The following is a 22,538-nucleotide window of genomic DNA, read 5'->3' on the forward strand; positions in this document are numbered from 1 at the left end:
TGCCTAAAACTCAGCACAAACACTTAACATGTAGAAACAGGGCACATTGGCTCAGTTAATTTATATTTTTATGATGCAATCATTTATGTACATTTACAATAGTGTGAGGGTGGTTGGTAGAGTATCCAACCTGAATCCTGCATGCAGAGCCAGCAAGAGAGGACAATAACACATCTTTACAGACAGCTCTGCTTTGGGTGATTCATACAGACAAAAAGGCACCAACACACAAACATATGCAGTCAGGAGGCAAAAGAGATCATTTTTAAATTTGTTTATAAATTGATAGTTGATCATTTTGGCAATGCCCCTTTATCAAACGCCCCAAACTACATCTAACTTCCAGTATACTGGACGCAGAGACATAACAATGGTAACACTAGTTCATTTGACTCTGGTTAAGTAGATAAAGGAATTCCTTTAATTTAACGTTCTACACCACCCCTCCATCCATTCCCCTTCGCCCCCTGACTTTCCATCGGCTAAGAAAAGTTGAACTCCGGCCTCTTTCTGCAGCTCAGCTTCAGAGCCTGGAGAAAGTTATTGTTTTTTGGACTCTTCTTCTCCATGGAGGCCTCAGTTGACTTCATGACATCCTCCGTCTGCAGCATGCTCATGTTCCACGTTGCCTGAAGACCGAAGGAAAGAGAGACTGAACTCTTGTTTCAGTGAATAATTCATTCCATTTTTTATTTTTTTTAAATTTATTTTTTACATGTCAGATTTTGGTCTTCCAATGATATCTACTTTATAAAATATGCCCCCTGGTAGGATACAATTACCCACCCACCTTATCAGAAAACCACACTTGTTTAAGAGACCCATGGTTATATGGGTTTGTGTCTTTGTTAGCCTGTGTTGTTGCCACGCTGATGTGTGTGGTGTTGTGAGCATCCTTGTAGTAATTGAGCCTCACCATGTAGTTCAGGCCCTCTGCCACACTGTGGTCTCTGGAGTAGATCAGGTTGACCTTGGTTCCCTGGACAGCCACAGGGCTGCGGCCTGCTATCTCCCCTGCCATCTCCAGAGCTCCAGCCATCATCGCCTGCTTGTCCGGAAATACGCAGCTACACAGGGAAAGAGTGTATGAATACACAAAACCAACACGCATACGCAACAAATACACGCCCGCTGTATCCATACCTGACTAATCCACTTTCCTTGGCCTCATCAGCGTACATCTTCTTCACTGTCAGAGCCAACTCATTCACCAGGCTGGAGAGGCAGGAAGATTATACAATACTTGGCAGCACTCAAGTGTTCCTGGGTGTATGTATGCAAGCTAAGGGACTACCACGCAGCATTGAGTTGTAATGAAAGCATATCAAATGCTTGCTCTTACCTGCGGCTCCCATTGACTTTAGGTAGGCGCTGCAGAGTGCCAACGTCAGCTGCTAGGCCAATATCCACTTCCTGTAAGAGAGGCAGACCTTTCACATCACTCAGAGATACAATGCAGAATGCACATGTACATTTCTCATTAATCTGCCTATCCTTTACTATGAGAGTCCCCCTGGGGGCTGCTACAGAAAACACATGAAAGCAGCTACCAGTGTGGGCCATTGTAGACGGTGCGATTTTAGCCATTTTATGCAGCGATTTTGCAGTCCCAGACAAACTGTCCACGTCATGGGCAAATTCTTAGGTCGTAAACGATTGTTGAACGTCTCGGCTCGTTCGGTGTGGCAGGGTCTAGGTCTGCTGATTAAGTACCACTACGTGCGGTCCAGCGGAGGCTGCTGAGGGGAGGACTGCTCAAAATAATGGCTGAAATGGAGTGAATGGAATCAAACACACGAAAACATGTTTGATACTATTCCGTTCACCTCATTCCGGCCATTATGAGCCGTCCTCCCCTCAGCAGCATCCACTGGTGCGGTCCGACAAAGTTCTGGCAGTGTCAGATTTGTTTTGCCTTTATCATGTAGTGTGGCTGATGTTACGAGCCGATCGTGGTGATTGACCAATAGGAACACTGAGTGTGCACCCAATAATACGAGTGCATAGCCAGATTAATATAATAGTTTGATGTAAACATTTACATGCTGTGCAAGAAGAGCAATTTCCCTAATAATCTGGTTTACATGACATTTGAAATCAGGTTACCTGATGGGATTTTGATAAATGCTCAAAATCGGCAATCAAAATAAACATTCTACCACAGTGACATTGTTATTTTGGGGAAGCGTATTTGATTCAGAGTTCGGTCATATAAAGTTTGTATGTGAAAACTATTTCTAAGACAGCTACTTTAAGTTTTCTGCACATAAGCATAGTTAGGCTTGCGCTGCATGCACATGTGCAGCTTAAATACACAGCTGCAGTTGATGTCGGCTGACATAGCCTCGCATGCCAATCGCAGAATGAAGACAGAACTGAAGCAAATTGTTCAATCTGGCCAGTTTGATACAAAGACTTTCATTTGGTTACATCGCAGTGCGACGTAATAATCGTAAAAGGCTGCATCCGACGTACAGTCTGTACAGGCCTTTAGATGTCCCCCGGTCCTCATGGAGTTGATCATTGGGGATATTTAAGACCACTTACCTTCACCTGAAACCAGGCATCCTGAGAGATCAGATGTGATCAGATCCACTCCTAACGGAACACACGTTATAGCAGGACAAGCCGTTACAGTTTTATTGCAGAACACCTTCACGAGAGAAGAGAATCGCATTTGGAAAGAGTGAATAATATATGAAAGCTTTTGCAAGACTTCACGGTCACAAGCAAATCAGTAATACACCCCCAAAGCTCACCTCCAACACAAGCTCCCTGCACTGCCACACAACCACAGGCTTTGGACACTACAAGAAAGGGGATGGTGGAAAAGAGAGAGAATGCATTTACCTACTTGTCCACCATCAATCCCTAACATATTGTACATGAGTAAGTATTTCACGAGTTCATATTGACCTTCTCAATGAGGGTGAAGGTTTCCTGGTACATGGCGATGATGCGTCACATGTTCCAGGAAGTCCTGGCCATGTCGTCCCCCTCAGGCTGTAAGACTTCACTGGCCATGTCCGTGAAGTCAACGCCTACACGCAGTCATAATCCGAAATATATACACTGCTCAAAAAAATAAAGGGAACACTTAAACAACACAATGTAACACCAAGTCAATCACACTTCTGTGAAATCAAACTATCCACTTAGGAAGCAACACTGATTGACAATACATTTCACATGCTTCTCCACTTCTCAGTTCCTATGCTTCCTGGTTGATGTTTTGGTCACTTTTGAATGCTGGCGGTGCTTTCACTTTAGTGGTAGCATGAGACGGAGTCTACAACCCACACAAGTGGCTCAGGTAGTGCAGCTCATCCAGGATGGCACATCAATGCGAGCTGTGGCAAGAAGGTTTGCTGTGTCTGTCAGCGTAGTGTCCAGAGTATGGAGGCGCTACCAGGAGACAGGCCAGTGCATCAGGAGACGTGAAGGAGGCCGTAGGAGGGCAACAACCCAGTAGCAGGACCGCTACCTCCACCTTTGTGCAAGGAGGAGCAGGAGGAGCACTGCCAGAGCCCTGCAAAATTACCTCCAGCAGGCCACAAATGTGCATTTGTCTGCTCAAACGGTCAGAAAGACTCCATGAGGGTGGTATGAGGGCCCGACGTCCACAGGTGGGGGTTGTGCTTACAGCCCAACACCGTGCAGGACGTTTGGCATTTGCCAGAGAACACCAAGATTGGCAAATTTGCCACTGGCACCCTGCGCTCTTCACAGATGAAAGCAGGTTCACACTGAGCACATGTGACAGACCTGACAGTCTGGAGACGCCGTGGAGAACGTTCTACTGCCTGCAACATATCCTCCAGCATGACTGGTTTGGCAGTGGGTCAGTCATGGTGTGGGGTGGCATTTCTTTGGGGGGCCGCACTGCCCTCCATGTGCTCGCCAGAGGCAGCCTGACTGCCATTAGGTACCGAGATGATCCTCAGACCCCTTGTGAGACCATATGCTGGTGCGGTTGGGCCTGGGTTCCTCCTAATGCAAGACAATGCTAGACCTCACGTGGCTGGAGTATGTCAGCAGTTCCTGCAAGAGGAAGGCATTGGTAGCCACAGACTCCTGTCTGATGATCAGCACCCAAATGAAAGGTAGGGAACAGGGTTGATTGTATTTCATTTGTATTCTAAGAAAGATTAATTGAATTAGAGCAACATAGTTCAAGTAATAGTTATTTGCACTGTTTTTGACCTAAGACCTGCTTAACCACCTTGCTATCCACCCCTATACAGAATAGTGTTGCATGGTATTCAACTTTCACCTACTTAGCCAAGACGCTAACCAAACACAGTTTAGTATTAGCTAGCAATTTAGCCAAGTGTTGACATCTAAGTAATAATCTATAGCCAAATTAGTTAACTACAGTAGCTAGCTAGAGAATCTGGTCCCGATCTCCAATAATTGTGTTGCCAATGACTTTGATGTCAGGTGACGAGTCTTGCTAATTGGCGACCTGTGCACAAAACATACATTTAGCTAAAGTTAGCGACGTTTTAGAGCGGACAACCCCATGCATTTTACACTCAATCCTGTACACTTACTTTTCATGAGCGCTGATCGGTTAAATAATGGTATTGCCATTTGACTAAATCAACGAGTGTAAGGAAACAAACGAAAGGCGCAGTCGGTCTAACGTTACTTGTCAGTTGTAGTACGGCAGCTAACTGGCTGTCAAGTATTGTTGTTCACAGCTAGCCTAATGCAAAAAAATATACAGAAAAGCAGACAGCGGTGTTCACTATTACTGTGAACAAAAAACCCATGCTGTAAATACGACAATCTCAATATCTGTTCCATTATTCTAAGCGCCGTAACATTTGAGTTACGGGATGGAGAAGGCTTTAAAAAAAAGCATTCAATGGGGCAGGATTGATTAGCGTTTCTATCCAATTATGGGGGAAATAATTTAACAGAACAAATACAGGATAACGTTAGAATTCTTACAATAGTTTAGTAGTATAATTGAACAACCAAATTGTTAACTGGCAATCTGGAATAAAGTTCCTTTATTGAGGGCTCTCAAAAGATACATTTCTTGAAATTGATGTTTTCCAACCAAATAAAACACTCCTTCCTCAAAATACAGACTTGTAGAGGCATGGTACTGAGCAGGAAGAGATACAACAACAAACACACGGAGTAATAAAATATGCAAAACAATACTTATACAAAAGCCTTTACATATTTCATCCATCAGGAATAAAAACAACCTACTTTACCAGTTCACACAACTCGCTTTTATGAGCTCAATATCAAGGACAAACCGATATGACTGCGGACAAACTCATTAACTGCCTAAAACAGACATGGTCAAAATAGGGGTGAAGACTGTTGGGACGATGGTTTGATGTGGAACATTGTCCATGATTGTGGTGGCTGTTTAGGTTGCATGCTGAGCGGTGGAAAAGCACAGCTTGAGGGTGTATGGGTACGGCCCAGCTGAAGAGACAAAGACGGAAGCTATTAGAAAACAGCAATCACCAACCTACACCATTTGAGTAAACAGTGAAATTACTTTATATATAGGCTTAGTGCTTAAACACTTACTTGCGTTCTTCATCTGGTAGTGGTTTATCATGGACAAGGCCTCCATGGCGTCGTTGATCGACTCCCACTCCAACAGCCCTGAAGAGCTGCGTTCACCTGGACCTGCACCTAATAAGACAGCCCAAGTCAGTTTAGCACCACTGTCGTGCATACCAAATAGTATGTGGTTTCAAAATTACATTAAAATGTACACTTACTCTTTCCTGTGAAAAGTTTGATGTTTGCAGGGACTTTGACAGAAACCTCTTCACAGATCTGAAAACAACAAGGCAGCGGTCAATTGATTGGTTTTGTAGGCACATTGGGTCTTTATTTCACTGCTCCCTACATACAATGGTTCATCAGCATGCTTTGGGACTCACCTGAGTGAAAATCTCTACAGACGAGTCTGGCTGGGCGTTGAAGAAGTGCAGGACGCTGCTGGGGTGCTGAATGCGGTTCTTGGCAGCCTGTTCTGGGGAGGTGAAGCGGTTGTTGCGGGAGCCGTGGAAATCCTTAAAGCTGGTGCTGCCGTCCTCCAGCTCGTAAGACTGACCGGGCATGATGGCCTGCTGCTTAGACACACTACAAAGGGAAAAGAACACGAGACAGAACTTGTACAAGCCTCACAGAACAGTCACTTGTTATGGCAAGAGGCAGCGAATACGATTAAGCACCATCTTTACATGACAAGGCACTGAATGAACAGGCATTTCAGATATACATCTTACCAGACGTTGAGCTTCTGTCCAAACAGGAAGTTGTTGTTGAGGTGAGTGATGGCCCGATCCACAGCGTAACAGTCTCCCATCTCCACCATGGCTGCTCCTGGCTTACTCTTCATAAACTTCACCTGAGGTAGGGGACCAGATATATGGAGTCACTCAATACCAGCAGGCTCTTGTGGAAATAACAGATATGGCTTGCCCCCTTTCCCTCCACACTTACCCGCTCCACATTGCCATAGAGACAGAAAACGTTGAACACCTTATCTGCATTCATCTTGGCAGGCTCCAGACCGTAGACCATGACTACAGGAGAGTCTGCGTGGGCACTGTACTCGCCAGGGGGTGGAGGGGGAGGGCCGTAGCCAGGTCCCCCACCGTAGCTGTGTGCCCCCCCTCGCCCCCTCATGGGAGGACCCATGCGACGGCCCTCGCTGTAGTGTGGGGGGGGCGGGGCACCATAACCGCTTTCATCATATCCATGGTAACCACCAGCTGGGAACACAAGGGACCACAGGCTCAAACAGGAAACATGGCTTGATAGGGATAAAGGGTAGACATGCCAAAGAAGTGGTCAATTTCACCATGACGAAAACATTTGGTTTTGATTAAAGGTTGGCACATTCCATTAGGTGAGCTAAGAAAATGTACCACACCACTTCGCTGCCACTGTGGGGTACCCATTTTTAGTCATACATTTTGACCTACCACCTGCACGTTGCAGGTGAATTTTGGGTGAGGAGAGCACTACAAAAAGGGCCAGCCCGTGTGCGACCCCCCCTGGGCCTAAAGCCTTACCGTACTCTGGAGGGTGGTCTCCCAGCAGAGCCGGCGCTCTCACACGCTTGTTGGGGTTGGCACTCCCATCTTCTGAGAGGTGATGAAGGCAGGAGGCAGAGGAAGGAAAAAGAGGGGAGGAAGAGCGATAGATCATTTGGAAGGAAACAGGATAACGCAGCGCAGTAGCGGATGTTCAATTAGAATTAAGGAGAGCACACAAGACGACCTCCACATCTAGAGAAAGCACACTAACCACTGAACAAAAACATCTCCATAGCATATCTACTGCTGCTTCAGTCATAGCATTTTGATGCCAAAGGTTGGACAGTTTCTATGACAAAATGAATTTTAAAGCAACAAACTTATTACTACAGCTCAGAATGAATTAACAAATGCTAACATGTAAACAATCCTGAACTCTAGATAAATCCTCAATTTTAAACGTTTTAGCACATGGTATAAGGGAGAACGAGGTGGGTGAGAATGAAGCCAACAGAAATCTGCAAACACACCTCCAGCATTGCTCCCATTGCCATCAGCTTCTGCATCTGTACAGGTACACATCTCATACACATTAAATTCAGGCCAGATTGAACACATTCACCCACATGGATAGTTGATAAAAATTCAGAAAAGCATCACTGGTGCACTTAAAATCAGACCGTTTCAACATTCTACTATTTTAATACATTCAGTCCATTATCTCCATACCGTAACTAGGATATACAAATACGTCACATTTCAATTCTACCTACAAGTCTCGAAAAATTAAAATGCTAGTGGAGAGCCACCCAAACACCAGCTTTATTCAGACAAGTTATTCAACAGAAGACAAAATGCCCACAGGGAAAGCACAAGTCCCCTCCAAGGGGAAATATGGTGTCACTGAGAACAGGGGGAGTGGAACACCATATAAAGACAGAAAAATAACAAAAATACCTTCAAGGACGACAATATCAATATATTTTTGAAGACATCCCGAGTGTAAGAAATGGAACATGTGTTGTGTAACAAACTGGGGATCAGTTTACTTACAGCATGGATATATTGGGGGACAAAGATTGAGGCTGGAGACACAGGCTGTTATTTGGCAGTGGGTCCATTACTTCTCTCCGTGTTCATTTCATCCTTTCACTCCACTCTTCTTTGGATGAACATTTCCACCTTAGTCGCATTTCTGCCCCTTTTTTTGTGGCAATTTCCATTGTGGTTGGTGGTCCACTCTCCAAGTGTCTTATCGAACACACGCCAATGGCAGGCCGTAAAGCAGCAATTTGGCACATTTCAGACCTGGTCCTCATTAGGCGCAAATTTCCAGACCTGCGTCACATGGAAGGTGTTACACAGGTACTAAAAAAGGTCAAATTTCCACAAAAGAGCTGCATTCAGAAAAAGATGGAGAAACTAGACAGGGATGCATGTTGCAAGAACAGTAGAGGGAGGAAAGGAGGGGGGGGGGGGAGAAGAGGCAAAACGGAACACCCGAATCCATGAGGTATGCATATATGGGGAGAAAAATATGGCCTGTCTGAATGTGCGTATGCTTGTTCATGTTTGTAGTGTCTTCATCAGTTGTCTGTTGTATTCCTTCCCATGTGACTGGCTACAGCCTGACAGTGACGGTGCGAATCATCTATGGAGTCAGTGCGGCAACAGGGGTGGAGGGTTTTGAGTAGTGTTTGATATGTTAAACACCAGGAGCAGGGCACAAGAGAGCAAAACCACCTGCACCACCAAAGACAGGCAGGTACAGAGAACAGGACAGGTGCTGTGTAGTCTTGAGCAACTGGTTTGTATCAGTATGGTTCATCTGTTTTGTGTTTGTGTGAGCATGCTCGTCACTACGGGTCTCTGGATGTTGTCTTTATAAGGTGGGTCTCCTGTGGATGTGTATCAGGTGATGACTCGCAGGTGAGATCTGGGTGATGGCGTGTTTCAATGTGTCAGGCATGTCTTGCTGGGGTCTCAAAACTGGAAGGGTGTGGAAAGCACAGCTTAGTGCCAATGTACTAGCAACCAAACCCCCCATGGAAAATGTGTCATGCCATAGAAAAGGTATAGGGGATGTCTTCGTGGCTTTGGAGCTATGCGGTTGCAAGTGGATGTGTCCTTATTGACGTAGGAGCGGTGAGGTTGAGGTGGTGTTGAGAGTAGTGTTGATGGCAACAATGTGTCTCCGATGCATATATGGAAATGTGCTGCTCCAAGGTGTTCCGGCGAGAAGCTAGACTGGCTTTTGTTTTGCAGTATAGTCTATGCTTAAAGTAGCCTGTATAGATGAACAGATCTAAACATTGGCAAGTGCACTGGGAATGAAATTAGCAATTGGCTGTCAATAGACCCAGCTTCACAAGAGACTCAAGTGGGTATCTATGCTCAGGCTGTCTAGTCTTACAACTTGATGCATCCATGGACTGCATGAGATTGGTTGCCATGGCAAAAATAATACAGATCACTCAGTATGTATAAGTATATTTTTACACAGGCATAATGTCACTGTATCAGACACTGCTGAGAAGCCACCAAGCAGATATTCAGACAAGAATGTACGACATGAATGGCTCAGTGGTGAGATTTACAAGCAACATTCTAGAATGCTTCCTTCCCTCACAATGAATGAGCAAAAAAAATGACCGCTTCATCGGGTAGTTTTATTACTTTCCCAAGCTTCGGTTGCAAGTCAATCATCGCCAAACTAGAAAAGATGCATGCAAGAACTCACGGGACCTTGATTTGGTACCCATAGTGCCCACTTACCATTAGATCTGATAGCACTGGGTTAAGGAGGTCACTTTTTTACATGCATTTTTCCTAAATAGGTGTACAAGTAAAAGCCTTGAGCAATAACTAGTCTCAAGTGAAGAATATCTGGCCATTCAGCTGCTCCTTTCATCCCTAGCGTGTCTAGCTGTGCGACGGACAGTGCATCATCACTTCAGTTATAATGCCACTGAAATGGAGCCCAAGACAAGAGTTAATTCGCTAAACCAATATTACAGCTGGTGAGAAAGATACCAACCCAGCCCAACGACCATTTGAAGGAGTTGGATATTGAGCTGGTTAAAAGAGCACTTCCTGTGCTCAGTGGCATTACCCTTGAAGGTCTACCACCCAACCCCCCTTCCCTCCCCCACAGTGGCAGTAAGGGTGCTGGTAGTGTCAGCAAGGACCACAGATGGCTGTATGCGTTACCTTGACCACTCAGGTTGGGGTTGGTGTAGTCCCAAGTGTCCTGGTCATTCTTGAACACATTGAGACGAGTTGGCTGTGGGAGAATATACAAATGAATTCCATCAAAGCATTTTTCTAAGTCCATTTCATGGAACACTAGAAGCTCTTCAGCGCTATGGATGTGCATGTTCCTCTACCTTGGCATATTCGATCTTCAGGGTGCAGCAGCCAGAGTAGATGTCTGCCCCGTTGAGGGAGGCCTTCGCCCTCTGTGCACTCTGCACCGAATCAAACGTGTTGGGAGTCAAGGAAAGGACATGCAGACTACAGTTCTGAGAACAGCACCTCGCGCAGACATAACATGTTCTGGTAATTCCAGCGCTTATTGCACAAGCCCTTGTTTACAAGTCTTTGTGCTAATAATTAATTATTTAATAATTAAATATACATGAAGAATTCAGGTAAATAGTCTATCAATCATCACATACAGTATGTGCTACAAACAAATGACATGTTCCAGAATGCAGATGGCTTGACATGGTATGTAGAGACAGTATGTCAATTTAAAATTCAAGAAGTTTTAGTTTCACCCAGGATTACCAGAGAGCATGCAACTGTTTCACAAAATACCTACATTTTCAACAAACAATTTGCGGCAAAGGATATTCCACCATGGCCTGAACACCATTCTTCCGGAAGATGACAATCCTCTGGACAGGGCCGCAGTTATTGCAGACCGTGTAGAGCACATCCTGTAGACAAGTAATTCACATAATCAGAAATAATATTGAAGTACACAGCACAACAGAATCAACAGGTTAGGTAGAGGTCGCCCGCACTTTACCGTGGTAACGGGGTAGATTGGGTTCATGATGGTGAGAAGTAGCACATTGTTGACACTTCTAGAATCGTCCGGGTCGCCTGGCCGGGAGATCTTCTGGCTGGTGGAGTAGTTGACAAAGGCTGGGTGCCCGGAAATGTAGATCTGGTTGTCATTGGCATACGTCACAGCAGTACACGACCCATTCAGATCCTCGTACTCAACCAGGGCTTGACGCTTCTTGGGCATAACCACCACATAGCTGTAAACAAAACAGTTATATTAATGGAGGACGCATAACCAAGTCAAGAGGACACCGTTTCTTTACTTGCTTTGCTTACAGACCAGAGGTGACCTAGCCTCCCTGGAGTGCTTCTGGACGAGCTGGATTTTGTTTCAGCATTCCCACCCACCGGATTCTAGTTGCTCATCGGGAACATCAGCTGAATCAATTGTGTTAGAACACAAGCCTGCGCACCCAGAAGCTCCTCTGAGGTAAAGATAGCTACCACTGATTTAACAGTAACCAACTATAAATGGTTGCATTGTAAGTGAAGTAGCCTGGGTAGGAGTCTGCTTCTGCCCGAGCCATTTCCCCGTTGTCGTGAAGAAGAAACATGCAGATATTTTTTAAAGCAGACAGTTACTCAATGTGCATATTCATCACCTAATAGCTCCAAACTCCTGCAGAGCCTCCACAAGGTCAGCCTCCGTAATGCCGTCCACCAAGCCACGCACATGCACAACTGGTGAAGGAAGGGTCTTATGTGGGTCATCATAGCCCTCCTGCAAAAAAGAACAGGCCCATTATCTCCATCTATTCATTCAATGACTCAATCATGGACACTTACTGACAGTTGTGGCTGCTTCTCACAATGCATTGTTGTCTCTGCCTTCTTGTCCCTTTGTGCCGTTGACTGTGTCTAATAGTGTTTGTACCATGTATTATGATGCTGCTATGCTGTTGTCCTCTTAGGTCTCTCTTTATGTAGTGTTGTGGTGTCTTGTCGTGATGTGTGTTTTGTCCTATGTTTATTTATTTTATTTCTAATCCCAGCCCCTGTCCCTGCAGGAGGCCGACATTTTAAATAATAATTATTTCTTAGCTGACTTGCCTAGTTAAAAAAAATAATTCAAGCAATAAACTCATGTTTCCCGTTTAGCTCATAGCATGCTTTATAAGAATTGAGGAGTCCAATGTATGTAACTAGCTGACTAAACTCAACTACACGGTGAAATGAGTTGAGTAGACCAGGCTTTGCATAATAATTCAGCACCGACTACATTGATTCATCCAAGGTCAATATTTAAAAATAAAAATTATGAAAGGCTTACCTGGTAGCCATGCCCTGTGCTGTTGCGTGCTGAAATCCATAATAATCCAATAAACGTTAACCAAATACAACCACCGACTGTGTCCATTGAATCTCAACGAAAGCCGGTGATTGTTACGTTATTTTACGTTTTTAACGTATGAATTTCGACAAAGGCACGCAACCACAGAGGTTAAACTGGATTCGAACCAGGGTGTCTGTAGTGACGTCTCTAGCACTGATATGAAGCGCCTTAGACCGCTGCACCACTCGGGAGCCCGAGTTGAACCGAATAACAATTTGTTATTAACTAACTATCCTTGTTAGATAAAATAAAAAACTTAGTCAGAGCTGAATTCCACAAAGCCTGCTCTGCTAAACTCCGTTGGTGGAGTTCAAACTTCATCATAGAGTTGGACAGCAATTAATGTGTAATTACAATCCATTCTATTTTATTCACCTTTGCGGGAAAGATTAACACTACCAGACGAAATGTCATGAAGTAGGGGTAACTATTCAGCTTAAACTGTTGGGAATATTAGTGAGGAAATGTATTTTGTTATCCCTAATATTACGAGAACATGGCCCCCGATAAGGTGTATTTCGAGAATGTTAACATTGTGACTGGGTAAAGTAGCAAACTAATTAGCTCGCTAACTAGTTACCGGCTACATCAAAGAACGAGTCAGTAATGCATCTTACTAGGTTTATTTCAATTGAACACATCCACTCGTGTTCGTTGCTTGGCAAAACGACACCGCTAAGCTAGAACAAAGCAATAACGCTACCGCTAGCTAATGTTAGCTCCCGCATGATTTGTGGCGTGGCCTGAATTACACCCATTCATTCAAACGGAAAAAAAGGCCAGCTAACGTTAGCTAGACAATTGTTGGAAAAACAGAACTAGCTAGCCAGTTAGCTAACTAACTACATTGAGATATGTTTAGTCCACGGACAATTTAAGCTAAACATAACAGAACGAAAGGTAATTCACAAAAAAAAGTAACATCGTGGAACAAGGGAAAGCGAGCTAGCTAACGTTGCTGGGTGCAATATTTTCTTTTCAAACGCCGCGTCATGAGTATGTGAGATTGTGTTATTTAAAGAGTACATTTCAATGCATGTGCTTAAATGCATTTTGTTATATCACAGAAATCAGCATTCATTATTTACCGTTGTCATTCCGTCGTTGGTTTTTAGTCTTTTCGTTGCCCTGCCGCCTTCGTAATAACGGCCTGCCATAGCCATGTTGTCCCAGTTAATAAGGTTGGTAGCAGCGACCGTATGAAATGGACGGGAAAGTATTGAAAAAGACACACATGGGCCCGCCTTGAAGAGTCCGCTGCGGTTTCCAATTGGCCTAAAAGGCACGTCAATAACGCCATCACCAATTTATCTTAGAGCTCAAACCACTACTACTGTATTGATCTGTTATCTGTAAAAAAAAAAAAAAAGTTAAGATAATCTTTATTTCTACAATAAATACATTTTCATTTCAGGCGAGTGAACTAGGTGGTTACAGCTTTTTGAGAATGGACTTTAATCAGCAAGGTTGAAAAGAGCCAAGATTACAAATATACCACAGCTAAGGGCTGTTTTTATGTACGACGCATTAGGTGGGGTATAAGTTTGAAAATGAAAACTTGATTGACTGCAAACCATTTCTCATGGCAAACATACATGTCATTTCCATTTTCACTATAAAACATCTCCATGTAAGACACATTCTGTAGATGTTCCCAATGTTCAAAAGAATAATACTGAATTAATGTGTCGATTTATTCCAAAATCTGCCAGTGTCATAAAAAAGGGAAAGCAACATTTAAAGTATCTTACAGCTCATTAACGCAATGCCACGCTGAATATAGTAGATAGGAAATAACAAAGTTCTGGTTCACAAATCCCACTTCTGAAATTAGCTATTTGAACTGTTTTGACACACAATAGCCATTTTAGGAATGTGACATCATGTAAGGGATGCATGGTTAGATATGAAACTAATCCTGTAGTGTAATTATACAGCATCAGAAAGGTAGGGCTAGATTCTAATCAATGCAGGGAACAAAGACAAAACAAATAGCTGCAAGGCTAAAGCCAGTTGGTTGGAGGGGGATGGGGACAGGTTTAGTCTTCAAATCAATCTTCCCCTGGGGTGGGGCTCTTTTTCTGGCTTGGAGATCTGGAACGACTGAAACAGACAAGAGAATGGTGTAAGAACAGGGCAGACAGAGCATGTCCAATCAACAGGCAGCCCAGTCAGCACCCATCTTGTCCACTCAACTAGCCCAGCACCCATCTCAGAACCAATCACAGCTCCAACTCTGCTGGCCCATAATCAGTGGTGTAAAGTACTTAAGTAGTATTTTCAAGTATTTTTATAAGTGGTATCTGTACTTCACTATTTATATTTTTGACAACTTTCACTTCACTCCATTCCCAAATAAAATTATGTACTTTTTTTACTACATTTTACCTGACATCAGAGTACTCATTACATTTTGAATGCTTAGGAGGACAGAATAATGTTCTAATTCACACACTTATCAAGAGAACAACCCTGGTCATCCCTTCTGCCTCTGATCTGGCAGACTCACTAAACACATGCTTCGTTTGTAAATTATGTCAGTGTTGGAGCTTGCCCCTGGCTATCCAAGTCATTTTCTATGAAGGTCTCTTTACTTTTACTCAAGTATGACAATTGGGTACTTTTTCCACTACTGCCCATAATGCACCAGTTTGCCTTGGTCAGGACACGTTATAAATACAACACATTACAGCTACACTGGATACCACCAACATCCACTAATTATAACATGTAGGGAGGGGTACCCTAATTTTGCATAATTAAATCAACAAGTGAAAGTACCATAGGTCAAGGAAATGAAGGCGCTGGGTGTTGAGACTGGGATGTTTTAAAAGCTGAACAAAGAATTGCACCCAAAACCCAAAACAAACACTGACCAAATAAAATAAACTTGCCTTCTGCAAGCACACGTCTTTAGAATCCTACCTCGATATGGTAAACTATTACCTATGTGCAGACAATTATTTAAAACCCAAGGGAACAGTGGAAACATTCAAATAGGTTGACCTAATATACAGTATCTACATCCCCCCTAAAAAAAAATCCTACACTTATCACTACACCCAGGATAATATGTCTCCAAAGATAATATTTAACACTCATATACCCACCCACAGACAGACACACACACCTGTGGATTTGGACAGTGCATGCTCTGTATAGTTGAATGTTAGTGTACAGTATGTTAGGGAGTATCAGACTATACGTCTACGTTCTGATCATGAATGACATTACTCTTGGATTTTCATTACCTTTGGAGACAGTGGCAGAAACAACATGTACAGAGTAGCGACGGATTCTAGAACTCGAAGAAACACTCGGAGGGTCTTGAAGTCTGATCTCTTGTCAGCTATCCTTTCTCACCCTCTCAAAAGCTAAGCAAGAGGCCGGGCTCGGTAGGGAAGGGGCCTTAACTTGTCGACTGAACTCGGCTCAGCGTTCAAGTCTGTGGTGCGTGGGTTCTGGGAGGGAGTGTGGTGGGTGGAACAAATGTGTGTACGCGCGTAGGATGATGTGTCTCGTCAGAACGTTCATCAGGCGACCTCTTTAAACAGCGCGGCGCAAGCTGATTTCTGGTCAGCCCTTTTCACCCTCAGGGAGGACTTTAACACAGCAAGGATGACCCTGGTCAGTGCTTCTGCAGTCAGTCGACTCCCCACACTCTTTAAAAAAAGGCCTGATGCGATTGGTCACTGGAGTCTGATCACGACAGATTTCTATTTTGGGTTTGAGGTTCTCTCGCCCTCTGAAGCCAATCAAATTGAGGCCGGATCTGAGGGAGAAGAGAAAAGAGAAGAGCCCCGCTTCCCCAGCTGTCACCCAAACAGCCTCTGTTTCTCAGAATATAGTGTGCAACTCTCTGAAGCTAATCAAGGTCTGGCCTGGTCATTCTAGGAGAGGGACCTCCAAGAGAAAAGAACATTAAAATCAGGTATTTGGAAAAGATAAAGGGGGAGGGGGGTTTCCTCACTCTAGCTTGGGGTGTGTTAGAGTCCCTGACTATTTCTTTCCCCTCCCCATCTCCAGCAGCAGCCATCTCTCTGATGAGTTGTCACTCTGTGCGTTCTGGAAGGTCGACTCCGCAGACTTCGGGTGGAGGCTGGTCTGAGGGGGCAGCTACCCACGACTTACCTGATCACACCTAGCCCTGTTTAACAGATAGCAATATACCTAAACTTAAGCTGAGTGAATGTGGAGTGTCATCTCTGAAAAATGTGATTAAAAGAGGGAGGGGGGGGGGCAGGGGGGCTTCCAGCACATTTGCAAAACAATATTCCAAATCATCCAAATTAAGTATAATTAGCAGTATTGTACAATATGGGCTACAAGGCAAAGAAGATAATTTTAAGTCATGGCATTTACACAGTACAGGAGCAGCTGTGAAGGTATGGGTTGACGAGGCAGAGAGCTAACCTATTCCTCTTATGGCTGGGAGAGCGGGATCTGGAGAGAGAGCGGGACGCAGAGCGCCCTCTGGCCCGGGACCCGGACCGAGAACGACTGCAAAAAAACATGGGAGCAAAAACACAGGCACCCCAACTTCAGATGGGATCCATAGACAGGAGGAAATTATTGTGCAACTGTAATACACAAGTGGTTTACCTCCTAACAGATGTCCTGGACTTGGACCACACAGGGGAGCCGGACCTAATATGGAAGTGGGAAGAGTTAAGTGTTTCAAGAAAATGACCTGTTTTGAAGCTAATAGATAAATTAAATGAAAACAATCATATGAATACATTTGCAGGAACAACAGGTTTGCTCAGAATAGAAATGTAGACTATACTTCCTATGACAATAAGAAAAATGCAATGTCATCAGCATGCAAAATGAACCGTAGACAATTACCTCTTCCGATGTTTGGGATAAGATGGGGAGCGGTGCCTGCTGCTGTGTTGTAGGAGAGAGATCAGTAATCAGCACAGGTTTGAATGACAGTAGCAAAAACTCTGTTTACTTACCGGTCATTGCTGCGGGAACGGGATCGATAACGGCTGCCACGTGACCTGGATTCGGAACGAGACCGTGATCTGGAATACAGGAAACAGGCTGTGATGTCTCTAATAAAGGGTTTTTCTGTGAAAATACATGTATAATCACACACTATTTCGACTTAATTTGGATTGGAGGACAATTTGGCTCACAGGAGGACAGTCAATTTCTCATTTGGGTCTCAAGCTGAAAAAGTTTATGGACCCCTGCTCTGATATATTACCACAGTATTGAAATACACTGCTCAAAAAAAATAAAGGGAACACTTAAACACAATGTAACTCCAAGTCAATCACACTTCTGTGAAATCAAACTGTCCACTTAGAAAGCAACACTGATTGACAATAAATTTCACATGCTGTTGTGCAAATGGAATAGACAACAGGTGGAAATTATAGGCAATTAGCAAGACACCCCCAATAAAGGAGTGGTTCTGCAGGTGATAACCACAGACCACTCCTCTGTTCCTATGCTTCCTGGCTGATGTTTTGGTCACTTTTGAATGCTGGCGGTGCTTTCACTCTAGTGGTAGCATGAGACAGAGTCTACAACCCACACAAGTGGCTCAGGTAGTGCAGCTTATCCAGGATGGCACATCAATGCGAGCTGTGGCGAGTAGGTTTGCTGTGTCTGTCAGCGTAGTGTCCAGAGCATGGAGGCGCTACCAGGAGACAGGCCAGTACATCAGGAGATGTGGAGGAGGCCGTAGGAGCGCAACAACCCAGCAGCAGGACCGCTACCTCCGCCTTTGTGCAAGGAGGAGCACTGCCAGAGCCCTGCAAAATGACCTCCAGCAGGCCACAAATGTGCATGTGTCTGCTCAAACGGTCAGAAACAGACTCCATGAGGGTCCGACCTCCACAGGTAGGGGTTGTGCTTACAGCCCAACACTGTGCAGGAGGTTTGGCATTTGCCAGAGAACACCAAGATTGGCAAATTCACCACTGGCGCCCTGTGCTCTTCACACATGAAAGCAGGTTCACACTGAGCACATGTGACAGTGACAGTCTGGAGACGACGTGGAGAACGTTCTGCTGCCTGCAACATCCTCCAGCATGACCGGTTTGGCGGTGGGTCAGTCATGGTGTGGGGTGGCATTTCTTTGTGGGGACGCACAGCCCTCCATGTGCTCGCCAGAGGTAGCCTGACTGCCATTAGGTACCGAGATGAGTTCCTCCTCAGACCCCTTGATCATATGCTGGTGCGGTTGGCCCTGGGTTCCTCCTAATGCAAGACAATGCTAGACATCATGTGGCTGGAGTGTGTCAGCAGTTCCTGCAAGCGGAAGGCATTGATGCTATGGACTGGCCCGTCCGTTCCCCAGACCTGAATCCAATTGAGCACATCTGGGACATCATGTCTCGCTCCATCCACCAACGCCACGTTGCACCACAGACTGTCCAGGAGTTGGCGGATGCTTTAGTCCAGGTCTGGGAGGAGATCCCTCAGGAGACCATCCGCCACCTCATCAGGAGCATGCCCAGGCGTTGTAGGGAGGTCATACAGGCACTGGTAGGCCACACATTTTGACATGTTTTAAGGACATTACATCAAACTGTAGTGTGGTTTTCCACTTTAATCTTGAGTGTTACTCCAAATCCAGTCCTCCATGGGTTGATGAATTTGATTTCCATTGATAATTTGTGTGATTTGACAGCACATTCAACTATGTAAAGAAAAAATTATTTAATAAAAATATTTAATTCATTCAGATATAGGATGTGTTATTTTAGTTTTCCCTTTATTTTTTTGCGCAGTGTATAAAGAGGACAGCATTGCCCCTCAGCAGTTGAGACGAATCCAACCAGGTCAGCATATTGTCTGTGCATAATTGTTTCTCAATAACATAGTGACATTTTTCTCAAGCTGATTATTACTGCGATGTAGTAAGAACAATGTTGTATAAAGGGAAAACTTTGCAGAATTATGACTGCTACTGGCTGTATATCAGAGGCAGCCAGCAGATATTGGGCAAGAAGAATACCTGCTCCGACGACCTCCACCCCTCCTGCTGAAACGGTAGCAGTCGTAAGCATAGTGGCCCCTGTCCCCACAATGGTAGCAGCAGTCTTGAGAGTCAAAGTGGTGACGGCTGGGGGGGTCATGTTTGGTTTTACGTGACATGCCAGTGGACAGCTCCACATGGATCCGAGAGCCGCACAGCACCCTAAGGTAGGGAGAGAGGGCAGAATATAGTGATAATAGGGTATGAAAGAAAACATGTAATACTGGGCAACATCTGCAAGATTATGGCCTGAATTACAAAAATTAATATCCCAAAACAGAACACACACCACTTCAACTAAAATATGTATAAACTGATGTGAAAACATTATGGGCTGTTAGATGTGTAGGTCAATATAAAGTTACTTACTTCCCATCCATGCCTTTAACTGCGTCCTCTGCGTCACGGGCATCCTCATACTCCACAAAGGCGAAACATGCGGGCCTGGCCACCCAAACGCTGCGTAAAGGGCCATAGTAACTGAACGCCCGCTCTAGCTCAGCCTTAGCAGCACCGTTGACGAAATCCCCAACATAGACCTTGCAATCGGTGTTAGGCGAAGAGCTGTGAGAAGACGAGTGATATGACATCTTCCCACCTGAGGAAATAGGGAGAAACTGTCAACATCCTAAATGAACCAGTTAATTAGCTATAGTTAGTTCAAATTGAGCTGTGCTTGAGAGTATGAAGCTAACTAGATACTAATATAAATAGCATAGCTAGCTAACATTAGCTATAAATACAAGCTACCGGGGCGTAACGTTAGCAGGCAAAAAAACTAGCTAGCCATGGGTGTATTCATTACGGATACCGTTTACCGTTTGGTTCTTAAACGGAAGCTAGCAGAGCAAAATAAGAGTTTCTATTGGACACATTCAGGTAGGTCCATCACTGTTTCGTTCAATTTGCTTTCATTTAAGAAACGTTTTGCAACGGAAACGGCGTAATGGATACACCCAAGCTCGCAATTTTAATGTTTCTTCCTTATTATAGTGTTGCTAGACATTTTATCGCCAGTGACACTCAAATTAACCATAGACGATACAGCTAGTAAAATAACGTTACATCTTCCTTATAAAACTAGCTAGCTACACTAGATTCGATTTCAAGTAACAATGGCGTCCGCACGTTTACCTTTATCCCCACAGCTCCGCGATTGATTTATCAGTCTCTGCTCAATTTACAGAAATAAAACATGGGCGAAATGTCTTAAATTATTTCTTATTTTGATTACTTATTTTACAGGATTTCAAATTCTTCACTAGCCAACAAACATTCACTGTTCTGTTAGACTACCCGTGCAGTGATGCACTTGCGCAGTAATGTGGCCCACAACAGTGAGGTCATGTGTTGTTTTTCTGACATACAGGTTTGAGAGACGTCTTGAGTTTATACCTAAAATGTTCCAGATATGTATTAATTTTTAGATATACTGAAAAAATATAAACGCAACATGTAAAGTGTTTCATGAGGTGTAATAAAAGATCCCAGAAATATTCCATTCAGTAAACACTTTACAATTTGCATAATATTCCATGCACACAAAATCTTATTTCTCTCTAATTTTGTGCTCACATTTGTTACATCCCCGTTAGTGAGCATTTCTCCCTTGCCAAGATAATCCATCCACCTGACAGGTGTGGCATATCAAGAAGCTGATTAAACAGCATGGTCATTACACAGGTGCACCTTGTGCTGGGGATAGTAAAGGACCACTCTAAAATGTGAAGTTTTGTCACACAACACAATGCCACAGATGTCTCAAGTTTTGAGGGAGTGTGCAATTGGCATGCTGACTGCAGGAATGTCCACCAGAGCTGTTGCCAGATATTTTCATTTCTCTACCAGAAGCCATCTTCAACATCATTTTAGAGAATTTGGCAGTATGTCCAACTGGTCTCACAACTGCAGACCATGTGTAACCACTCTAGCCCAGGACCTACACATCCGGCTTCTTCACATTTTAGAGTAGCCTTTTACTGTCCCCAGCACAAGGTGCACTTGTGTAATGATCATTATGTTTAGTCAGCTTCTTGATATGCCACACCTATCAGGTGGATGGATTATCTTGGCAAAGCATAAATGCTCACTAACAGGGATGTAAAAAAATATGCGCACAAAATTAGAGAGAAATAAGAGAGATTATCAGGTCTGAGACGAGCCACCTGGACAGCTGATGAAACTGTGGGTTTGAACAACGGAAGAATTTCTGTCAGACACCATCTCAGGGAAGCTCATCAGCGTGCTCTTCATTCTCACCAGGGTTTTAACCTGACTGCAGTTTGGCGTCGTAACCAACTTCAGTGTGTAAACGCTCACCTTCGATGGCCACTGACACGCTGGAGAAGTGTTCATGGGACTAACCCCGATTTCAACTTTGCCGGGCAGATGGCAGACAGCATGTATGGCATTGTGTGGGTGAGTGGTTTTCTGATGTCAACATTGTCAACAGATTATGGTATGGGCAGGCATAAACTACAGACAACAAACACAATTGCATTTTATCGATGGCAATTTGAATGCACAGAGATACTGTGATGAGATCCTGAGGCCCATTGTCGTGCCATTAATTCGCCGCCATAGCCTCAGATTTCAACATGATAATTCACGGCCAAATGTCGCAAGGATCTGTACACAATTCCTGGAAGCATACTCATCAGACATGTCACCCATTGAGCACGTTTGGGGTGCTCTGGATCAATGTGTATGACGGCGTGTTCCAGTTCCCGCCAATACCCAGCACAGCGATTGAAGAGGAGTGGGACAACATTCCACACAAGCCACAATCAACAGCCCGATGAACTCTATGCAAAGGAGATGTGTCCTGCTGCATGAGGTGAATGGTGGTCACACCAGATAAGGACAGGTTATCTGATCCATATCCCTACATGTTTTTATTTTAAGGTATCTGTGACCAGATGCATATCTGTATTCCCAGTCATGTGAAATTTATAGATTAGGGCTTAATGAATGGATTTCAATTGACTGATTTCCTTATATGAACTGTAACTCAGTAAAATCTTTGAAATTGTTGCATGTTGCATTTCTATTTTTGTTCAGTATATAATGAGAGAAAGTCTTGAACGTGCAGCGTACTCAATAACTTGTA

General features: G+C 44.1%; 3 protein-coding genes across 20 annotated transcripts; all 3 read right to left on the reverse strand.

Moving 5' to 3' along the window:
• Positions 1-66: 66 nt before the first annotated feature.
• On the reverse strand, positions 67-4,707 carry LOC124005634 (delta(3,5)-Delta(2,4)-dienoyl-CoA isomerase, mitochondrial-like). 6 transcript variants are annotated; one of them, XM_046315070.1, is made up of 6 exons: positions 2,917-3,182; positions 2,760-2,807; positions 1,343-2,595; positions 1,144-1,215; positions 917-1,067; positions 67-629 (listed from the first exon to the last, which is right to left on the reverse strand). In XM_046315070.1, exons 3-6 carry the CDS (start codon positions 1,585-1,587, stop codon positions 483-485), a joined length of 615 nt encoding a protein of 204 aa, XP_046171026.1. In that variant the 5' UTR covers positions 1,588-2,595; positions 2,760-2,807; positions 2,917-3,182; the 3' UTR covers positions 67-482. The 6 variants fall into 6 exon arrangements, with proteins under 6 accessions (XP_046171026.1, XP_046171024.1, XP_046171022.1 ...); XM_046315068.1 differs by having other exon boundaries at positions 1,343-2,653; XM_046315066.1 differs by adding an exon at positions 4,554-4,707 and having other exon boundaries at positions 1,343-3,072.
• A 296-nt stretch (positions 4,708-5,003) lies between these two features.
• Positions 5,004-13,882, reverse strand: LOC124005388 (heterogeneous nuclear ribonucleoprotein L-like). 4 transcript variants are annotated; one of them, XM_046314593.1, is made up of 14 exons: positions 13,521-13,882; positions 11,702-11,820; positions 11,059-11,296; positions 10,881-10,966; positions 10,412-10,508; positions 10,236-10,308; positions 7,556-7,591; positions 7,062-7,130; positions 6,487-6,758; positions 6,270-6,391; positions 5,922-6,123; positions 5,757-5,814; positions 5,560-5,667; positions 5,004-5,451 (listed from the first exon to the last, which is right to left on the reverse strand). In XM_046314593.1, the coding sequence occupies exons 1-14, from the start codon at positions 13,593-13,595 to the stop codon at positions 5,393-5,395; spliced, it is 1,614 nt and encodes a 537-aa protein (XP_046170549.1). In that variant the 5' UTR covers positions 13,596-13,882; the 3' UTR covers positions 5,004-5,392. The 4 variants fall into 4 exon arrangements, with proteins under 4 accessions (XP_046170549.1, XP_046170548.1, XP_046170551.1 ...); XM_046314592.1 differs by having other exon boundaries at positions 7,062-7,133; XM_046314595.1 differs by lacking the exon at positions 7,556-7,591.
• A 230-nt stretch (positions 13,883-14,112) lies between these two features.
• On the reverse strand, positions 14,113-20,778 carry LOC124005389 (serine/arginine-rich splicing factor 7-like). 10 transcript variants are annotated; one of them, XR_006833611.1, is made up of 9 exons: positions 20,564-20,778; positions 19,799-20,027; positions 19,409-19,591; positions 17,394-17,462; positions 17,281-17,322; positions 17,035-17,079; positions 16,846-16,926; positions 15,684-16,579; positions 14,113-14,535 (listed from the first exon to the last, which is right to left on the reverse strand). XR_006833611.1 is itself a non-coding variant. In XM_046314600.1 (8 exons), exons 2-8 carry the CDS (start codon positions 20,017-20,019, stop codon positions 14,484-14,486), a joined length of 741 nt encoding a protein of 246 aa, XP_046170556.1. In that variant the 5' UTR covers positions 20,020-20,027; positions 20,564-20,778; the 3' UTR covers positions 14,113-14,483. The 10 variants fall into 10 exon arrangements, 8 of the variants coding, with proteins under 8 accessions (XP_046170556.1, XP_046170553.1, XP_046170554.1 ...); XR_006833610.1 differs by having other exon boundaries at positions 16,846-16,932; XM_046314600.1 differs by lacking the exon at positions 15,684-16,579 and having other exon boundaries at positions 16,795-16,926; positions 17,281-17,319.
• Positions 20,779-22,538: the final 1,760 nt, after the last annotated feature.

Source organism: Oncorhynchus gorbuscha, linkage group LG19 (assembly GCF_021184085.1).
Source record: "Oncorhynchus gorbuscha isolate QuinsamMale2020 ecotype Even-year linkage group LG19, OgorEven_v1.0, whole genome shotgun sequence".
NCBI classification, from domain to species: domain Eukaryota; kingdom Metazoa; phylum Chordata; class Actinopteri; order Salmoniformes; family Salmonidae; genus Oncorhynchus; species Oncorhynchus gorbuscha.

Excerpts from the sequence above, each read along its gene's own strand:
- LOC124005634 (XM_046315066.1), bottom strand. The coding sequence starts at position 1,587 with ATGGCTAAAATCGCACCGTCTACAATGGCCCACACTGGTAGCTGCTTT. Across the intron at positions 1,216-1,342 it reads AAAGTCAATGGGAGCCGCAG|CCTGGTGAATGAGTTGGCTC; the intron begins GTAAGAGCAAGC and ends CTGCCTCTCCAG. Across the intron at positions 630-916 it reads CAGAGGGCCTGAACTACATG|GCAACGTGGAACATGAGCAT; the intron begins GTGAGGCTCAAT and ends TTCGGTCTTCAG.
- LOC124005388 (XM_046314592.1), bottom strand. The coding sequence starts at position 13,595 with ATGGCTATGGCAGGCCGTTATTACGAAGGCGGCAGGGCAACGAAAAGA. Across the intron at positions 10,967-11,058 it reads CAATCTACCCCGTTACCACG|GATGTGCTCTACACGGTCTG; the intron begins GTAAAGTGCGGG and ends ACTTGTCTACAG. Across the intron at positions 6,759-7,061 it reads AGACCACCCTCCAGAGTACG|CTGGTGGTTACCATGGATAT; the intron begins GTAAGGCTTTAG and ends TTGTGTTCCCAG.
- LOC124005389 (XM_046314596.1), bottom strand. The coding sequence starts at position 20,019 with ATGTCATATCACTCGTCTTCTCACAGCTCTTCGCCTAACACCGATTGC. Across the intron at positions 17,463-19,408 it reads GGTGGAGGTCGTCGGAGCAG|ATCACGGTCTCGTTCCGAAT; the intron begins GTATTCTTCTTG and ends CCTGTATTCCAG. Across the intron at positions 14,536-16,794 it reads CACAGCTGCTCCTGTACTGT|TCGTTCCAGATCTCCAAGCC; the intron begins GTAAATGCCATG and ends TGTCTGTTTCAG.